Source organism: Podarcis filfolensis (genome assembly GCF_964270895.1).
Source record: "Podarcis filfolensis genome assembly, chromosome: 12".
Taxonomy (NCBI): domain Eukaryota; kingdom Metazoa; phylum Chordata; class Lepidosauria; order Squamata; family Lacertidae; genus Podarcis; species Podarcis filfolensis.
In genome coordinates this window covers 34,943,099-34,961,043 of record NC_139614.1, presented here as the reverse complement: position 1 = coordinate 34,961,043, position 17,945 = coordinate 34,943,099, and the positions used below count along the sequence as shown (strand labels likewise).

The following is a 17,945-nucleotide window of genomic DNA, read 5'->3' as shown; positions in this document are numbered from 1 at the left end:
CATTTAATTTACTATCACAAAAGCAGCAAACAAAATACCTAAAATGTAGTCAACATGACCATTAACAACACACCTCCATTTCTTTCCAGAGAGGTCAAGAATCTGTTCTGTAATTAGCTTCCTATCCACTATCATTCTCAGATGACAAAACCTCAGTTCAGTCATTAAAGCTGGCAATCAGCTTTTTAATTTTTTTTTTACCAGAACAGAAAAACGGGAGTTAGACTCTATAATGCAATCTGCATTAAACACTGTTTTCTGTTCCTTCTCTTCTAAAAAACATACCAGTGTTTCTTTGGCAGATGTAGCTTTTCTTAGCAGAACATGGCCCATCTCTCCAATATCCTGCCAGCTTTTCAGGCTCCTTCATCATAAAAATGCAGTCCTCCTAAGAAATAAAAGTATAACATTGGACATTTGCTGGGGATCGAAACCGGGAAAGGGGGTGGTGGGGTCTGGGAATCCAAAGGGTGTACAATTATAATCTGTTTTTTATTTTGTTTTGTTATTAGTATGAAAATTGGGGAATTTGTGGAAGGGAATTTGGGTCGACTTTAGAAAAAGGTTTCAAGAATGAGCATTGAGGTATAAATATTGATGTTTATAAGTTAAAATTGGTTTTTCTAAAATGAATTAAATATAAAAAGGTTAAAAATTTGGGATAAGAACTTGTTGAACTAACAATTTGAATTGGAATATAAGAAGGGGAGGTGTGGGGAAGTCAGGGAAATATGTTATTGAAAATATGGATTTGTAAACTTTATGTGTTTTTAATTTTTTTTGTTTTTGTTTTATTTTCTGTATTAATGTGGAAAATTTTAATAAATATTTAATAATAATAATAAAAAGAAATAAAAGTATAACAAAGGGACAAGTAACACAGTAGCTATTTATACAATGTAGGGGCCAATCCGTTTGTACTTGAAACTTTCCTTTTATACTCTTGACCCGAAACTCCCTGGAACTCTCAGGTGGGCGCCATTATAAGAGAACAAGGGAAGTGTTCATGGTGAGTTCCGGCACCTCTTTTTCTAGAAAAATAGCACTTCTCTTGACAAATACCAGGCTCCACAACCACCCAATCATAGATAGTGGCAAAAATAAACCCAGACTACAAGTGCAGTGTGCATCTGTCAGCGCAAGGCTTCCTATCTCTGGATCCTATTCAGGAGTAGGAATCAGTAGCTGATACGTGCTCTAGATCAGGGATTAGCTGATGCTTCCTGGAAGTGGGGTAGGATAGCAGACCAGTTATAAAACTGGTTAGGTGTTGCCTAACTGTTACTTTACGTACTAGCTGCTTAGCTTGAGACAGCTGGCTCTAAAAATAAACAAAGGAGACACCAGCCAGAGATTGAATGGGGAATTGGTACAGAAATGGAGTGCTAACACTGAAGCTTCTCTGCACATGTAGTTTCACTGCAGGAATGGAATATAGAAGATATTTCTTGTTTCTGGGGTAAAAATGATGAAAGCCTTTGCAGGCAGGACTTACACCATAACCTGGAAAACCTTTGGCCCAGTTTGTGTAGTGGACTCCACTTCCATCTGTCCATACAAACATGCGCTCAATATTAATATCATTCAGTCCAATCCAAGGATCAGTTGTAGCACTTTTTAAGTGCACTGTGAGGAATGCTAAATAAAAACAATGACACGCTTTTTCAAAAAGGATTTGGCAAATGTACGCCCTTCACCTATAAGTGTTTGATATAGTCATAAGTGTTATGATATATCATAATGTGATCTAGTTGTAGTTTGGGTTCATGTTGTATCATCATCATCATCAAAACACATTTGATTAATGCAAGAATTGCCAGTGTGCTGGCCTTCAGATGCTGTTGGACTAAATCCACCACCATTCCTGACCACTGGCTATGCTGCCTGGGGCTTAATGGAGTTACAGTCTCACAAAGTGTGGTGGACATCACATTGACTACCCTGTTTTCATAATAACAAAAAGGACCACTGAATCCAGCACACCACATTCTGTACCTGGATAAAGCATTAATAGGCCACCCTTACAATAAACCAGTGGCGTAGCGTGGGGGGTGCAGGGGGGGCGGGCCGCACCGGGCGCAACATCTGGGGTTAGGGCAAATCCATGGGTTAGGGGGCGCAAATCCATGGGTTAGGGGGCGCAAATCCACGGGTTAGGGGGCGCAAATTACTTGCCTTGCCCCGGGTGCTGACAACCCACGCTACGCCACTGCAATAAACAAGCTTTTCCCCAGCTTAAGAAGGGTCTAGATCTGAACTGAGAAGATGTTTGGTGAAGTGAAGTTTTGCCTTTTTAAGATTTTGAATCATCACCCATTTTCCTCTCTTTTCCCCCAATATAATTTTATTGAATTTCACAAATTAACTTCAAATTAAATACATTGTTTCATATACTGACTTCCCATCGCCACAGTATTTTTATTCAAACTCTTTTCTACTGCATTCTGTATCAAATTCTCATCTATTACCAAAATCCCTCTGATACAATTACTTTATCATTTTTCTTCCGCTGTTCCTATCTCAAATCCTGCCCTCGATTTCATTTCTTTGTAATGCTTTTCCAAATAGTCCCTCCATTTTCTTTTCAAAATGATGGACAACAGACTATTTCCCTCAGACTGACAATATACATATTAATTAAGATTCATTATCTTATCAATATAAGCATTGTTGCTTGCCAAATATAGTCCATGTACAAAATTATGCTTTGGAAGACAATAAAAGTGGAGTGGGTAGCTTAATTTTGGCTATCAGGCTAATTTCGTATGGGTGATGGGAAAGGGGAAATGGTGGCAGAGAAGTGGGCAGGGAGGAAAAGGTTGGGAGAGAGAAAGGGTGCCCTGGCCACTTTTGCCTTCAGCTCTACCCATTGACAGTATGCAGCCCCTGTGGAGGTAAGGCACACCTCGCACCCGGCATGCCACAGCGTGCCAAGGAGCTCTGTGCCCACACTCTCTGGACTTTCGCCTCCTGGCCAGAAGACAGGGTTTCCCCCTGACCTTTTGGAGCTATGGAGGTAACGCTCTGCTTGTTCTGAGGCACACCTCACACCCGGCATGCCACAGTGTGCCAAGGAGCCTTGCACCCACGCTCCATGAACTTGTGGCCTCTTGGCAAGTAGACAGGGTTTCCCCTGACCTTTTGTTCTTTCATATGATCTGTTTACTGGACAGAATGCTTGGCTAAAGCATAACAAGGAACACAGACGCAATCCACTTTCACAACGCCTACGGGAAACACCTGCTGACACGTGTATTAGCTAATGCTTAGAATGTGCTTAGATGGAATATGTTAAAGTTCAGAGTGGTTTCACTACCTCTTTTTCCAACTGTATTTTATCCAATAAAAAGAGGCTCTGCAAGGCTTGCTTTTCAGCTTGCTTCTGCACAGCTCACTTGCATCCAACCTTCTGTCGTCCTCGTTATTCCTGCAGCCCCTAATGGATGGCCCCTCAAGCAAATACAGCTCTCAACAGGTAAAAAGTTTTCCCACCCCAGCTATTGATCTTGCCTATTAAATCTCTTTTAACTGCTATTAAAATAGCAGTCACTCTTTCTCAAGTTCCCCAAGTATTATCCAACTGCAGCCACCAAATGCATTATACAGAATAACTACAGGGTCATTTTATTCTTCTTGCACTTGTCTTGTGGGAATCTTTGCAGAGTAGATTCTTCCTGTGCTACTTGGGGAATCATAAAATCATAGAACTGTAGAGTTGGAAGGGACCTCCAACCTTCTGCAATGCAGGAATCTTTTGCCCAACGTGAGACTTTTGAACCCACAACCCTGAGATTAAGAATCTCATGATATACCAACTGAGCTGTCCCTGAGGTCTACGGCCATGTGGAAGGAGCTGGTAATATGCACTGCTGCATCACTGCCCTGGTTTCCTTGAAGTTTCTCAAGCCACCTGAGGAGTAAGGTGCCACAAAGGAGCCATTTCTAACCCTTCTTCTGGCACAAACGTAACTTGAGTCAAGGCTCTTGGACTTTTAACATGTCAAGTCTATATGAACAATCTGTTTTAAAAAGAACTGACTGCACCTTGTGTAGCTTTGTTTGGTATAGTTGCCAGATTTCCTCCTAGATTCTTGCAAGTGGTTCGTGCATAGGACCAGTTTTTCCTCTCTTCATTAAGACCAAATAGCTGGAAGCACTGTAGGGGGAAATAACAACTCTCCAAAATTCCATACATGATGTAATGGGTAATGAAAGTAGCAATCGTGAAACGGTATTGAGCAAATAGACAGGGGTAATTTTGCTTGGCTTTAAAGAGCAGTCCTACCCCATAGGATTTGCTGGTTAGAAGGAGATTAGGATGGGGTGGAAAATGGGGCAGAGGAAGGAACTGGGGAGAACATCCACCTTGGTAGCTACAGTTGTTAATTTGAGCTTTTAAAATATCCCCCCTTTAATCAAAAATTTTAGCTATTCAGATACAGATTTTTATTTTATTTTTTGTATTTACTATTCTAACACAATAGTCCTTTTCAGTTCCTAGTGGAAAAGAAGAATGTGACAACATAATGACAAGCTGCGCCTCCTGGTCTACGTGCCTCTTTATTTTAAGCTCTATACAGAACACCTGAGTAAGACATGGAGGGCAACCTCTGCATGTTCAGCAGCTCTGGGGAAAGTATTCACTGTATGCACTAATACTACCCGAAAAGGACTAGTATGCCAAGCAGTTTGTAATGACTGCACTAGTTACCTTTTTATCAAAGAAAAGCCATCCTTCAGCACAGCCTCCAAGAGGCACAGGCAACGTGGGAGCAACAGATGAACGGACAGAACTGTTACGCCTTTCACATACAAATCTGTCCTCAGCACCACAATTGATATCGTTCCATAAACCTAAACAGAGAGTTATTAAATTACTCGCAAACTGAAAAGGGCAAGCAGTCCTTCAGGTACACAGTACAAATGAAGGCTTGAGAATAACAAAGAGCAGCGGCAGCAACTTATTCCATATTGGAAGAAAATGGGACAATCAGGGGTGGGGCGCCCAGTGCAGGGGGGGGGGCAGCCGTGATGGCACCCTGCTGGGATCGCGCTGCCGGGGGCGGGGTGCTCCCCCCGCACTCCTCTTCCTCCGCCAGTGGGGACAATGTGTAGATGGAATAAGCAAGCAGTTGTTCACAATACAAACTGCTTAAAGTCCCAAAGTTATTAAAATAGCATTGAAACAGTGTAGTATTTCCCCAAATCTCTCTTGCTGTATAAAGTTGCTCATGTGATAAATATACAGCACCCTTTAAAACTTTTAATACCATGTCATATTTTTTGAAAAGGCAATTCAAGAGCTGTAAAATAATGAATTTTCCCTCCCAAACAATGTATATTTATGGATGGAATAGTCATTGCAACTATAGATTCAGGGTTTATCCACACTTGCCTTTCCTCCCTGCTTCCAGGCACAGTCTGCACTTTAAAGCTCCATGTCCGAGTGCTCTTTCTTTCTTTCTTTCTTTCTTTCTTTCTTTTGCCTTGGAGCTTTCTCCATGAAAACCCACTCTTTAAATCTCAATCGGAGCAAACAGCAATCTGCGGAAAACCCAAATTGCTGTTTGTTGCGCTTCAGTTTTAAAAAGTGGGTTTTTGCAGTGAAAGCTCTGGGACATGGAGCTTTAAAGACAGGACTGTACCTGGAAAGAGGGGGGTAACAGGTAAGTCCAGATAAGCCAGGTAAGTGTTGTACTTGTTCTGTATTAATCCCTTTCCCCATCCTCAAACACAGTTTCTCAAGATTTTTGTTTTAATGGTAGTATTTTATTCTACTTACCTGTGCTGTAATACATGACCACACAGTTTTCGTCATCGTTTGCAAAGTTGGGTTCATTAGGTGCCCAGGCTGCATAAGTCACTGGAGTTCCATCCAACCAGCTAGAGAAAATGATACGACAGTATTGGACAGAACAATGTAATTGTCCTTTATTTTGCATATTTCCACAATGGTTTTTGCTGTTTGTGGGCTTTTTTAGTCAAGGGAACAGCGGGTCTAGAAAACATTTTACTGTTGAACCTTGCAGGTCAGCATTAAGTTGGCAGCATTAAGAATATCCAGCAAAATTACGGAAATAATGTAATCAGAATGACTAGGAAAACAATCCTAATCTTGAAGGACTGAGATGCTGTTAAAGAGGAGCAAATTGCCAGTTATTTTCTTTAATAATAATTTTGTATCACCATGCCAGGAAGCATTTGGAATTTCTGCCTGAGGCAAGGAAACATCTTCTTTAAGATAATGCATTAAGACTTTGCTTCAAATAATGTTAATAGATAGAATTATGAACAGCTCATTTATTAGGGTTAACAAAATTGGTGATGAGGCTTTAGCCCTGGCCCAGCCCTATCCTGAAAAATGAATTAGTAGTAGTAGTAATGATGATGATGATGATGTGCCCAATGGCTGACAGATAGTGAAATATGGGTTCTTACAGTTACTGGGGCAGTTCATTTTAATTAGAAGAAAATGAAATGCTTGTATTTTATATGTGGAATCTAACATTCATAGTTGAGAAATGATCAAATTGGTTCTTAATTTACACACATTTTTAAAAAAACCTCATTTACAACTGCAACCTTAATGTCCTTATTGGGGAGGGGGGCAGTAGTGAAGGAGAACAGCAGTTGGCTCATGCAGGGGAAGAGGAGTGAGGCTGGACATGCCTTCACATTGCTCCTTTGCTGGCCTGAATGGAAGAAAGGCCAGGTATGTCAGGTGTGGGGACAACCATCAGCTGGAAAGCACTCTTAGTCTCTTCTAGTGGCATCCCAAAGGGCCGTAGTTGGGAGATGGGGAATGTCATTGCTCCAACATTCAGAGCATGGCTGGGAGGAAAGCAGAAGGCAGACGTAACTGGAGACACACCACACTCAAGGTACATAAAACAACTGTAGGAGTCAGGCAGATAGGAGGGTGGTACCCTCTTCCTCAGTGCATAAAAAGAAAGTTCACAGGGGGGAGAGCACCCCGAGACCTAATACAGCCTAGAGAGACAAGGAAGTGGTGACAGCCTAGTAAATGGTATTCTCCACAGTTTGGGGGTACATTGTGGGACTAGGAAGATGTTGGATCCATAGGATTCAAGCCTTCCCCATGTTCATTTTCCAGCCATGCCAAAATTGGGGCTTTCATGTTATTAGGCTGTGAAATTTTATGAGGTGGTGAGGAGAAGGTAACTGACATTAAAGCTTCCTCTTTGTGGTCATGGAGGGAAATCTGAAGTTTCATGTAGCCTCCAGGACACCATTACAGGGAACAGGACTGTAGGGCAACCTCTGTATTTGGAAGAGTCCTAAATTTCCTTTAGAGATCAACTGTGGAGGGGGGGGATATTATAGCTTAGATTAATTAATATTAGCTTAGTTACTTAGGAGAAACTTAGATTTACAATTTTGTTAAAAATCTGAATTCCACTTCTAATTTTTCTTCTTCACTTACCCGAACTTTCTATCAAGACCCAATATTAAACCAATGTGAATGTTCTTGTAACTTCCATAAAGCTTGTTCTACAACAGACAAAGGAAAAATTGGAAGTAAATGAAACAATATAGTATTCAGAGGCAGAGCAATGTAGGCTATTCCATAGGAAGTGCAGAATTCATAAATCAGGCAATACAGAAAGGTTTGTAATGATGAGCACAGCATCTGTGCTTTTTACAAACTTCATTAAAAGTTTCCAGTTAAGATAAATTAAAACATGCCAGCTAAAATTAGCATGGAAGAAAATTTTGCATCATGTTGTAATATACTAATGTAGGGCTTCACTGATTTAAGCTGGTTTATTAAAGATTTTTAGTTTTATGTAAGCATTACAGTGCAACTCACACAATCAGCTTTCATGCCAGAATTCTACCCACTGTTTCCCATCTCACTCTTCCACTTAGTGAATTGCATTTTTTTGGTTTTTTAACTGAGGTGAGGAGAGGGAGGGGAAAAATTAAACAATGAATGTAAGAACCCTGAATGTCTGGAATCCTGATTACACAGAGACATTTTTCAGAACTTTTCTCATGAGTAAAGCATGAATTTGTGATGATTAGTGGAGTGAGTGGATGGTACATTCTTTTTGAAACTTGGAAAGCCTCACTTACCTGTTAGTGCCGGATGCTACAGGGAAAGTATATGGCCACAGAAAGTCAAAGTCCTTTAGGTTGCAATTTTCTACACACTTACTTGGAAGTAAAACCCATTAGATTCAACTAGGCTTATGTCTCAGCAGACCCAGCTATATTTGATTAGGAAAGCATATGTTCCAATTATTTCTTACATATTTCCACAAAAACTTTTGTTCGCTTTCTCTTTCAATGACCGCAAGATCTCCGCCATGCTTCTTGCAGTATGCTCGAGCTCTTTCTGCAGACGCTGTTTCATTACTGAAATAGTACTCATTGCCCTCATACAAGATCCAGCCATTTTCAATTCTTTTGAATGAATATTCTGTAACAGAAGAAGTATTAATTTCATTTAACATATTTCTTAACTATTCCGCATCAAAAGATTTCAGAGTGGTATTCAAACATGTGAGTAGCTTTAAATCACCCAGCCAGCAATTCTCCAGTATTTCAGGAAGGAATCTTTCAATCCCTACCTGAAGATGCTGAGGACAGAACCTGTGGCTTTCTGCATGCAAAGGATCCAGTTGAATGTAGCCAATTTGAGGAGCGAGAAATCCCAAGCCAGAGAATATCTACCATGGGATCCTCATGACAGAACTGTCAGTGGCCAAAGAGAATCACTGGGGCTGCCTCTTCCCCACTTTCCATTAGATTACAAAAGACCTCTTTGTTCTGAGGGAAAGCAGAAACTGGGAAGCTGAGGCCAGGGAGCAAACATATCTTTGGCTCCTGACAGACCCCCCAATAGCCTGAAAGACCTGTTAAGGCAGTTCCACCCCTGCTTTCCACGGTGCTGCTTAAGATGGACCTGTGTGAGCTGAGGAAAAGTGAAATCACCCAACATACCGAAATGATTGCTTGGCTCCGGTTTTAGTGACACACCTGAAAAACCAAACACATATTAATTCTATCATAGTGAATTTTATTGCATTACGTTATTTCATACAAACAGGAGTTTGTAAAAATGAAAGTGTTATTTGTACATTTCCATGGCACAATTAACAAGCTAATGCAGAGAAACTATCAGCAAATACCGATATTCACCATGGTGTACATGGCTCAGGTTCCTTGTTCTAATTGAAATGGAGTTCTTTACATCTCAGCATGAAAGCCAAGGATATTAACCCTGCAACAATCATTATGAAGGCTAAATGTGTTTCACATTTCTCATTTTTAACCTCTTCTCAAAAGGCAAAAGGTTAATAATCATGTTTTTAAAAAATCAGGTTTCAGCAGTGCAGCAGATGAAGGCCCTGTTGGCTTTGTTTAATGAACCTGTTGTAAATGAAGAGGAATCTTACCTCTCTTTATTTGGCAAATCCAATTCAGAAAATGCTCACACCAGGAAGGTTTCCACCACGAATAAAACGAAGCCACTCCTCTGCATCCCATGTCTTTATCTCTTAAAACTTGATAGAGAAAGCTCCTCTCTTCGTAGTTTAGCTACAGTAGGAATAAAGTTTTCTTACTCGTTTTCTTTCTAAGAATCATCAAGGGTAATATATAGAAAAGGAGAGACTTAAAGCGACAGTTTTTGAATGACTTGTACACTAAGGTTACCAGACGTCCCCATTTCCTGGGGACAGTCCCTGGATTTACAAATCAGTCCTCATACAAAATCCATTGAAGTTGAAAAGTGTCCCCAGATTCACTGAAAAAAAATCTGGTAACCTTATTGTACACACATATGCATGTATATACGTAGAGAGAGATGGGCTGTCATTTTCACATTAATAGTGTGTGTGTGTGTGAGCTTCTGCAAGTTATTCAGATGCCTGGCCATGTCATCTGGGCTAGAGGGGAGCAGATGTATCACCTGGTCAGCCCACAGCATCATGGTAATGGAAAAGCATAGATTAAGGAGATGGTAAAAAGCAAATGCATTTTTTTCTGGTTATCTTATCACTCCACTTTTTTAAAAAGATGAAATAATTTGCATCTGGGTTGTTGTTGTTTTTACTTTAAATTGTTCTAATTATTTTAGTTGAAATGACTGCTTTCCCAAACCAGGTTTGCCTCAGGTAGTGCAGCACCAGCAGAACCAGGGAAGGAATGCAGCAGCCACAATCTCTGTTTGCCCTAAGCCATAGCTTGGCTTTGCGTTATATGCAAAGTGGATAGTTAGTCTGTGTTCTCATGTTTTTCCTTTTTAAAAATAAATAAATTAAATGTTCCTTACACACACACACACACACACCCAACTGAGCAAGCAATAACTTCAAGCAACTGTGCAGTAATTGCCATAAGTGTTGGGTCCAAAAATTAGATTACCCATCACATTTATAAATACTTTAATGCTGGACACATCAATAACTAAACTTTTAAAGTATTGCTATGGTCTCAATCAAAGTTCACTATGAGAACAAGAGAACAAGAGGCTTGAATACTAAGATTATAAATGAATTTGCAAATAATTTTACCAACAATGCATTAGTATTCATCATTTACTTACAGGAGTTTCATCACTCCAAGTAAATCCTTTATCGGGCTCCAACTCACTTAAACCAATCCAATAATAGTCTGCAGAAGACCTAAAATATATAAAAAAATATTGTAAGCAGAGAGTTGATTTCAAGAGTTTTAAAATTTACAATATAATGACTACTCTGAGGATCACCTTAGATGAGCCATTTGGAGCAGGAACTCTGTGTGTGTGTGTGTGTGTGTGTGTGTGTGTTCAGATTACACGTGGTCATTTCTTAGGCATGCTTGCATTACATGCTAAGTCATTGGATATTTACAGGTGACTGTATTATAAACTAGGACATGAGTAAGCAAACTAAGGCCCGGGGGCCGGATTCGGCCCAATCACCTTCTAAATCCAGCTTGCGAATGGTCCTGGAATCAGTGTGTTTTACATGAGTAGAATGTGTCCTTTTACTTAAAATGCATCTCTGGGTTATTTGTGGAGCATAGGAATTCGTTCATCTTTTTTCCTTCAAAATATAGTCTGGCCCCCCACAAGGTCTGAGGGACCGTGGACCAGCCCCCTGCTGAAAAAGTTTGCTGACCCCTGAACTAGGAGTTCCCAATGCAGTCCATGGGCACATTTAAAAATCTTATAAAACTATCATGGGCACCACACCAAAATGGGGCCATAACAAGTGATGATGGATAAATAAGTTTCTGAAGAAACTGAGTATGAGGCAGAGGTTTGATCTGAACCCAAACAATCAAAACCGATATCATAAGAAAACACCTATTTCACAGAAGTCAAACTGGTGATTCTTAGAGGGAAGTAACCTATCAGCCAATCCATAGAGGTCAAGCCTAAGACATATTGCTGCCTGATGCGTTCCTGCCCTGGTCCCAGGAAACATCCCCAGATGTGTGCGCACACACACATTCTGCCCTAGGATCATCATTCAGACTTTCATAAACATAAACTTTTCTCCTCCAGGATTGTCACGCAGACATGGACCCCACACAAATCTCATCAATTTTCTCACACACTCAAATAGTCGGCCAGAGTAGTGTGTGCTATGGTTGCAAGTTCTGTGAAATTCCTTGTTGTTAAGGGTAATAATGACACAGGATTAATACACTGATATGTACTGGTAACTATGATATTTTTGTTATATGTATGTTTGTGGCACAACACTTCCTTTTATTTTGAAAGAAATGTGGTGTCAATTAAAGCCCATACACCATGCTTGTAGGTGTATGCACTTTACTCTGTATAGAATGGACCTTTATTCTTTGCAACTGTATTGTTTTACTTAAAAAGTCTCTCTCTCTCTCTCTCTCTCTCTCTCTCTCTCTCTCTCTCTCTCTCAAATGGTTTCATACTTAATGCTATCACTCAGTTGTTTTATATTTTGGGTATTCTTGGGGAACATTTCACCACAAAACCAAACTGACATGGTACTTAATAGATAAATAAATGATTGCGCATCCATTAACACTTATCTCAGGGATAGCCAAAGTGATCCAAACTCTCAATGTTGGAGTACAGTTTTCATCATCCATGAGTAGTGACCAGATTGATTGGGACTGATGGAAGTTGGAGTACAACAACCTCTGGAGGACAAGTTATGCTTGACTTAACCCTTTCCCTGCTACTGCTTCTATGTTGCAATACATCACCAAGTATTTGTTTCTTATAGTTCCGTTTAACAGTGTTATTACTCTAATATTTTATGTGGTTTTTATTTTATTTTTTAAGAAGTGGCTCTCTATGCTCACCAAGTATATAAAAAACAATTAAATTTTCCCTTTTGCTATGCATGCAAGCAAAATGTGCCTTTAAAAAGTCACAATTTAAAGTGCTAATAACCAAGGTTGAACTGATGTGCTCCAGCCCCAAAACCAGCTAGACTGTACATGGGCAGCAAAATTGTGATACATGTTGCAATTTGGGGGTGGGACAGTTGTGTTCCTTCTGGGTTCAAGCAGCTGGGAGTTGCCTCTTTTATTTCCCAGAAGTTCCCTGCTCCTCAGAAAAGAGAAAACTATGTGATAATGTAGTGTTATTTTGAGGAGGGCATCTAGAAAACAAAAATGGCCATTGCCAGCTGTTGGTCATTGCAATGTGTTTGCAAAAGATGGTGGGATAAAGGAAAACTGGGAGGTGCCAGTCTCAGCTCCTCCTTTCAGGAAAGCGCAGCAAGCAAGAGAGAGGGATGACACTGTTGCTGTGACCTCCACTTCTGCCAGTTTGGATTAATTCCTCTGTTTGCAATAAATGACAATTTCTAGTGATGCCTCGGGTACCGTGTGGTTTTGTGCCATGGCTGAAGTGTGTGATGCAGCAGGATTCAGAGTGTTAACTTTAAAAGAGAAATAGGTTTTGGTATGTGTATTGGTTTGGGAAGTGTGAACTGGAAAGCTGATATTAAAATGCCATTAAACCAGAAGAGTTTTTGATTCTGAGACAATGAGGATTAACATTATATGAAACTCACAACTCTGATAGCATTTTCTGTTCTTCTTCACTATGAACAGAAATGAGGTCTCCTCCAATTGCTCTACAGAAATCTCGTGCTTCAAGCCAAGATTTCTTGCTCTCTTTCTCTTTTTTATAGGCCTAAAGGCATAAAAATATAGTTAAACATAAGTAATATTAATCTGTTTTAAATCTATAACGTTCCCTCTCCCTGAATATTGGTAATTCCCTTCTTTATTTCCTAACCAAGGTTCATATCCTGATACTCTTTTCTATTGGTTCTCCAACTTCATATTATACATCTGATTTGACTACTTTTGCTTCTGAGCAATAACCAGTTCCAGCACCCATGTTTTTATCCCAACACAGCTGTAAACATTTTATATTGTCCACCCTATTCCTGTCACTGTAATCCATTTTTACTTATTTAAACTTTAAATTGTTGCAACCCACCCTGGGACCTATTGGTGAAGAGTGGATAGCTGTAGTAGTAATAGTAGTAATACCAATTCAGTTAAAAGGTTTTTCTTGCCCTTTTCTTTGACAAATCACAAATTACTTCCCCCAAGTCAATTTCTTTGGCAAGGTCACATTTGGTAGAAAAAAGTATGATGAGTGCCAGTTTTCGGAATTTTTTTTGCTTCTGTCACTGGCAGGGTGCAAAAAATCTGGATCGCTATTAAAATTAGATGCATTGTGTTTTGTTTTTGCTCTAAATCTCATTTAATAAGACAAGTGAGGATATCTAAAACTCTTTCTAAAAAGTAAATTGAAGGATTTTTCCTCCCAGAACCAATGTTACACAAGGTGAACTATCTGAAAGATCTGGTGGATACTTGTGAGGCAGCCATTTAGAATCTTATTTCAGTTCCTTAGGCTCCAGAGACACATATTTTAGGACTCAGCCAAATATGAAATGAATATTCTTGGTTGTTTTGAACCTGTGTTTGAATTCATAGATGACAAAGATACATAGAAAACATTCCCTCTGGACACACTCTCCGTAAATATCATTAACCATGATCTATAGTTGAGAGGCAAAAATCCATTCTGATCTACCTCTAACCTCCCCAATGAGCTACATTCTGCCCACTCCTCCACTAAAATATAAAAAGTCTGTACTTCAAATAAACTACAGTTCAAAATATTAAAGTAAAACTCCACAATAAAGAGAGTCACAAAAAACCTGCATTGAACATTGACTTTAAAACTAAAGCCACACCCTCAAATATCTCAAATGGTTTACTGATAGAGAAGAGCCGTTTCTGCCTTGCCTTTCTATTTAAGCAGACAAGAACTGGTATGCCTACCTTGAAGCACACATTTCTAGTACTGCTTGAACGCCATCCTTCTGGGCATGGAGGTGGAAGACTTGGCGTGGGGGCAGGAGTTGTTGTTACACCTTCTGCCCATTGTTTGCAGATGAAGGCTGCCTTCTCTTCACAGCTCACAACATCCCACAAGCCAGCTGCAGTTCCAGTTCTCATGGCAACACAGCCAAGATGTTGCCCTTTTGGAGACACAAGACAAGAGCCAATTCAATTGAATTTCTGTTCATATGTGTAAAACTACTACTACTATTATTACTATTACTACTACTACTACTACCACTAACAACAACAACAACAACATTGATGTAGAAGCCTTTTGTGAAATATCGTTCCAATTAGGCTTCAGGAAGTACTTAACACACAGCTGCCCAATGCAGGTTAATTCTGCGTCCAGGGCAGCAGTCTACCATCTCCACCTGTTATGCCTGCTGACACCCTGCCTGCCTTCACCCTGTCTCACCAGAGTGGTGCATGCTCTGGTTATCTCCTGCCTGGACTACTCCAATGTGCTTTACGTGGAGCTACCTTTGAAGGCAACTCATAAACTACAGCTAACCCAGAATGTGGCAGCTAGATTGGTGACTGGGAGCAGTCGCTGGGACCATATAACACTGGTCCCAAAGGATCTGCATTGGCTCCCAATACATTTCCAGGCACAATTCAAAGTGTTGGTGCTGACCTTTAAAGCCCTAAACGGCTTCAGCCCTGTATATCTGAAGGAGTATCTCTACTCCCATTGTTCAGCCTGGACACTGAGATCAGCTCTGAGGTTCTTCTGGTAGATCCCCCACTGCAAGAATTGAAGTTACAGGGAACCAGGCAGAAGACCTCACTAGTGGCATCTGCCCTGTGGAACACACTCCCATCAGATATTAAGGAAATAAATAACTATATGACTTTTAGAAGGCAGCCCTGTACAGGGAAGTTTATAACAGTTCATGTTTTATTGTGTTTTTGATATTTTGTTGGGAGCTGTCCAGAGTGGCTGGGGCAACACAGTCAGATAGGTGGCATATAAATATTGTTGTTGTTGTTGTTGTTGTTGTTGTTGTTGTTGTTGTTGTTGTTGTTAATGACAATGTAGAAGCCCCTTGTAAAATATTACTCCAGTTAGGCTTCAGGAAGTACCTACCAGGCATTGCTGAATTCCAGTGGGTAAACAGAACACCATCTCCATTTGTCCAGTTAAATGTCCCTGGTTGCTGTATGCCTGAAAGGCCAATCCAGAAATATTTTTCAGAACGAAGCCCAACTAGACTAGTCAGGTAGGCCTGTTCATATCTGTGGAGAAAAATGAGTAATAAATGCATTAAAAGTGGGTGCTTCTTTTTTTAAGAAAAAGTTAATTTTCAGGACATACTGGAGTTGGCCACTCTGTACATCAAAGCAGAAGTGAGTTCAACAGCTATAAATCCAAAGTGTCAGACTCCACTACAGAATCATTGTGGTTGGTGATACCTGTAATTTATATGAAAAATATGCTTTCGTCCTGCTGATCAAAATGCTGAAGGAGATCTTCAGATGCAGGAGATCAGAAGGAGATCACATGCAGAAGGTAGCTGTATACTTAGTTAACTTCAGCTACCTTCGGAAAAATTGGGTGCATGTGTGTTCAAATCGCAACAAAGAGGTAAATGTTCTAAATGCCTTATGTGACTGTGCTGCCTGACCCAGAGAGGCTGTGTAAAACATACACAACTCAAGAATTCTGGGAACTGTGGTTTACCCCTCACAGAGCTATAATTCAAAGTACCCTTAATAAACTACAGTTCTCATGATTCTTTTTTCCGGGGTGTGTGCGTCAAATGTATGGTGTGTAGACAGCTTTAGTCTTATGTGGTGCCTAGGTGGGCCTGTTGCAAGAGTGTCATTGAACCAGTTGGGTATATAGACCATAGTATTTTCAAAGTAAAAGGTAAAAACACACACATGCCCCAAGCTTTCAGGTCCACTGTCACGAAGCAACACATCTACATATTGCATGTATCAGCACAATCCATACCGATTATTTCTCTGCTAGTAATCTTAGAATATTCAGAAATAAACCAATTTTGCATTTCATCGATATTAAAAACACTTCTATTTGTTCCTTTCTTCTGGAAGGAAAATCTTTTTAATACCTGTTTTCCACAGAAGTCAGAGATCCCTTATTTGTTTCGCAGAATTTCTTTGCTTCTGAAAATGTTACAGATGTTTGTCCAGTTAAATAACAATAGACACCGTGCCTTTTCCAACCCTGTCAATATAAAAGAAACAACAACCACTTATTATTGCAGTATTAGGTTGGAGACACTGAGGTTTTTTAAATAATTTTATTTTCTCATTTTACAAATATTATAACAAAGATAAATTTACATAAGCAATTTAAAAAACCAAATCTTAATATCGCCCCCCTCCCCACTTTCTGTGGTTACTTATATTATCTATATTACCACTACATATCCAATTCAAATCTATTTACTAGTTATCTTTATATTCTATTTAGTTTATTCTCACTGCACGTTTTTATGTCAGTTCTGCTAATGATTTAAGATGAGGATTTCTTTTATGTACCACCCCTCTTTTGTGAACACAGAACCCTCCTTCCAATGACTAGCTAGTTCCAGCTGCTCTGCAGTCAGCAACATTGCAAACAATTCTCTATTTAACAACAACAACAATGTGGAATATTGAATTTATTTTATTATTATGTTTATTACCACTTCCAATCAATAACAGCATTAGAATCATATCTAAGTATAGGAATTTTTTGGGGGGTAATTTTGCCTAATTAGAAAAATACACCCTTCCAATTTTTTTTGAGCTATAGGGCAATCCCACCACATGAAGCATGAAGTACCAATCCTCTTTCACTGCATCTCCTCCAGCATAGCAGTGAAGTTCCTTTTATAACATACGATAGTTTAACAGGTGTCCAGTACCACCCGAATATTATCTTTAAAGTAACTTACTGAAAACACACTGGAATTGAGAGACTGAGTTTATTTTAGTGACACTGCTGAAAGTTGATTAAAACAGTAATCTTCGTCCAGCTTGAGGTACCACCGAAATTGCATAGAGATAGTGTGGTTGCTAGGGGACGCGGGTGGCGCTGTGGGTAAAAGCCTCAGCGCCTAGGGCTTGCCGATCGAAAGGTCGGCGGTTCGAATCCCCGCGGCGGGGTGCGCTCCCGTTGCTCGGTCCCAGCGCCTGCCAACCTAGCAGTTCGAAAGCACCCCCAGGTGCAAGTAGATAAATAGGGACCGCTTACTGGCGGGAAGGTAAACGGCGTTTCCGTGTGCTGCGCTGGCTCGCCAGATGCAGCTTTGTCACGCTGGCCACGTGACCCGGAAGTGTCTCCGGACAGCGCTGGCCCCTGGCCTCTTAAGTGAGATGGGCGCACAACCCCAGAGTCTGTCAAGACTGGCCCGTACGGGCAGGGGTACCTTTACCTTTACCTTTACCTTTAGTGTGGTTGCTGACCTTGAGCCAGACATACTGGATAGTGAAGTCAAATGGGCCTTAGAAAGCACTGCTAATAACAAGGCCAGTGGAAGTGATGGTATTCCAGCTGAACTATTTAAAATTTTAAAAGATGATGCTGTTAAGGTGCTACACTCAATATGCCA

At 40.2% G+C, this 17,945-nt stretch overlaps 1 protein-coding gene across 1 annotated transcript in view; it reads right to left on the bottom strand.

The window, feature by feature from the left end:
* LOC310745936 (macrophage mannose receptor 1-like) overlaps positions 1 to 17,945 on the bottom strand; it is a 38,473-nt gene that overhangs the window by 9,007 nt on the left and 11,521 nt on the right. Inside the window, exons 10-23 of the mRNA XM_083579248.1 lie at positions 16,458 to 16,573; positions 15,470 to 15,618; positions 14,317 to 14,516; positions 13,026 to 13,147; positions 10,574 to 10,652; positions 9,423 to 9,564; positions 8,968 to 9,003; positions 8,274 to 8,443; positions 7,445 to 7,512; positions 5,783 to 5,883; positions 4,712 to 4,854; positions 4,045 to 4,156; positions 1,496 to 1,638; positions 286 to 388 (exon numbers count right to left, since the gene is read on the bottom strand). Of these exons, the coding sequence (XP_083435374.1) occupies positions 286 to 388; positions 1,496 to 1,638; positions 4,045 to 4,156; positions 4,712 to 4,854; positions 5,783 to 5,883; positions 7,445 to 7,512; positions 8,274 to 8,443; positions 8,968 to 9,003; positions 9,423 to 9,564; positions 10,574 to 10,652; positions 13,026 to 13,147; positions 14,317 to 14,516; positions 15,470 to 15,618; positions 16,458 to 16,573 (1,684 nt within the window). The remainder of the gene's footprint in view (positions 1 to 285; positions 389 to 1,495; positions 1,639 to 4,044; positions 4,157 to 4,711; positions 4,855 to 5,782; positions 5,884 to 7,444; positions 7,513 to 8,273; positions 8,444 to 8,967; positions 9,004 to 9,422; positions 9,565 to 10,573; positions 10,653 to 13,025; positions 13,148 to 14,316; positions 14,517 to 15,469; positions 15,619 to 16,457; positions 16,574 to 17,945) is intronic.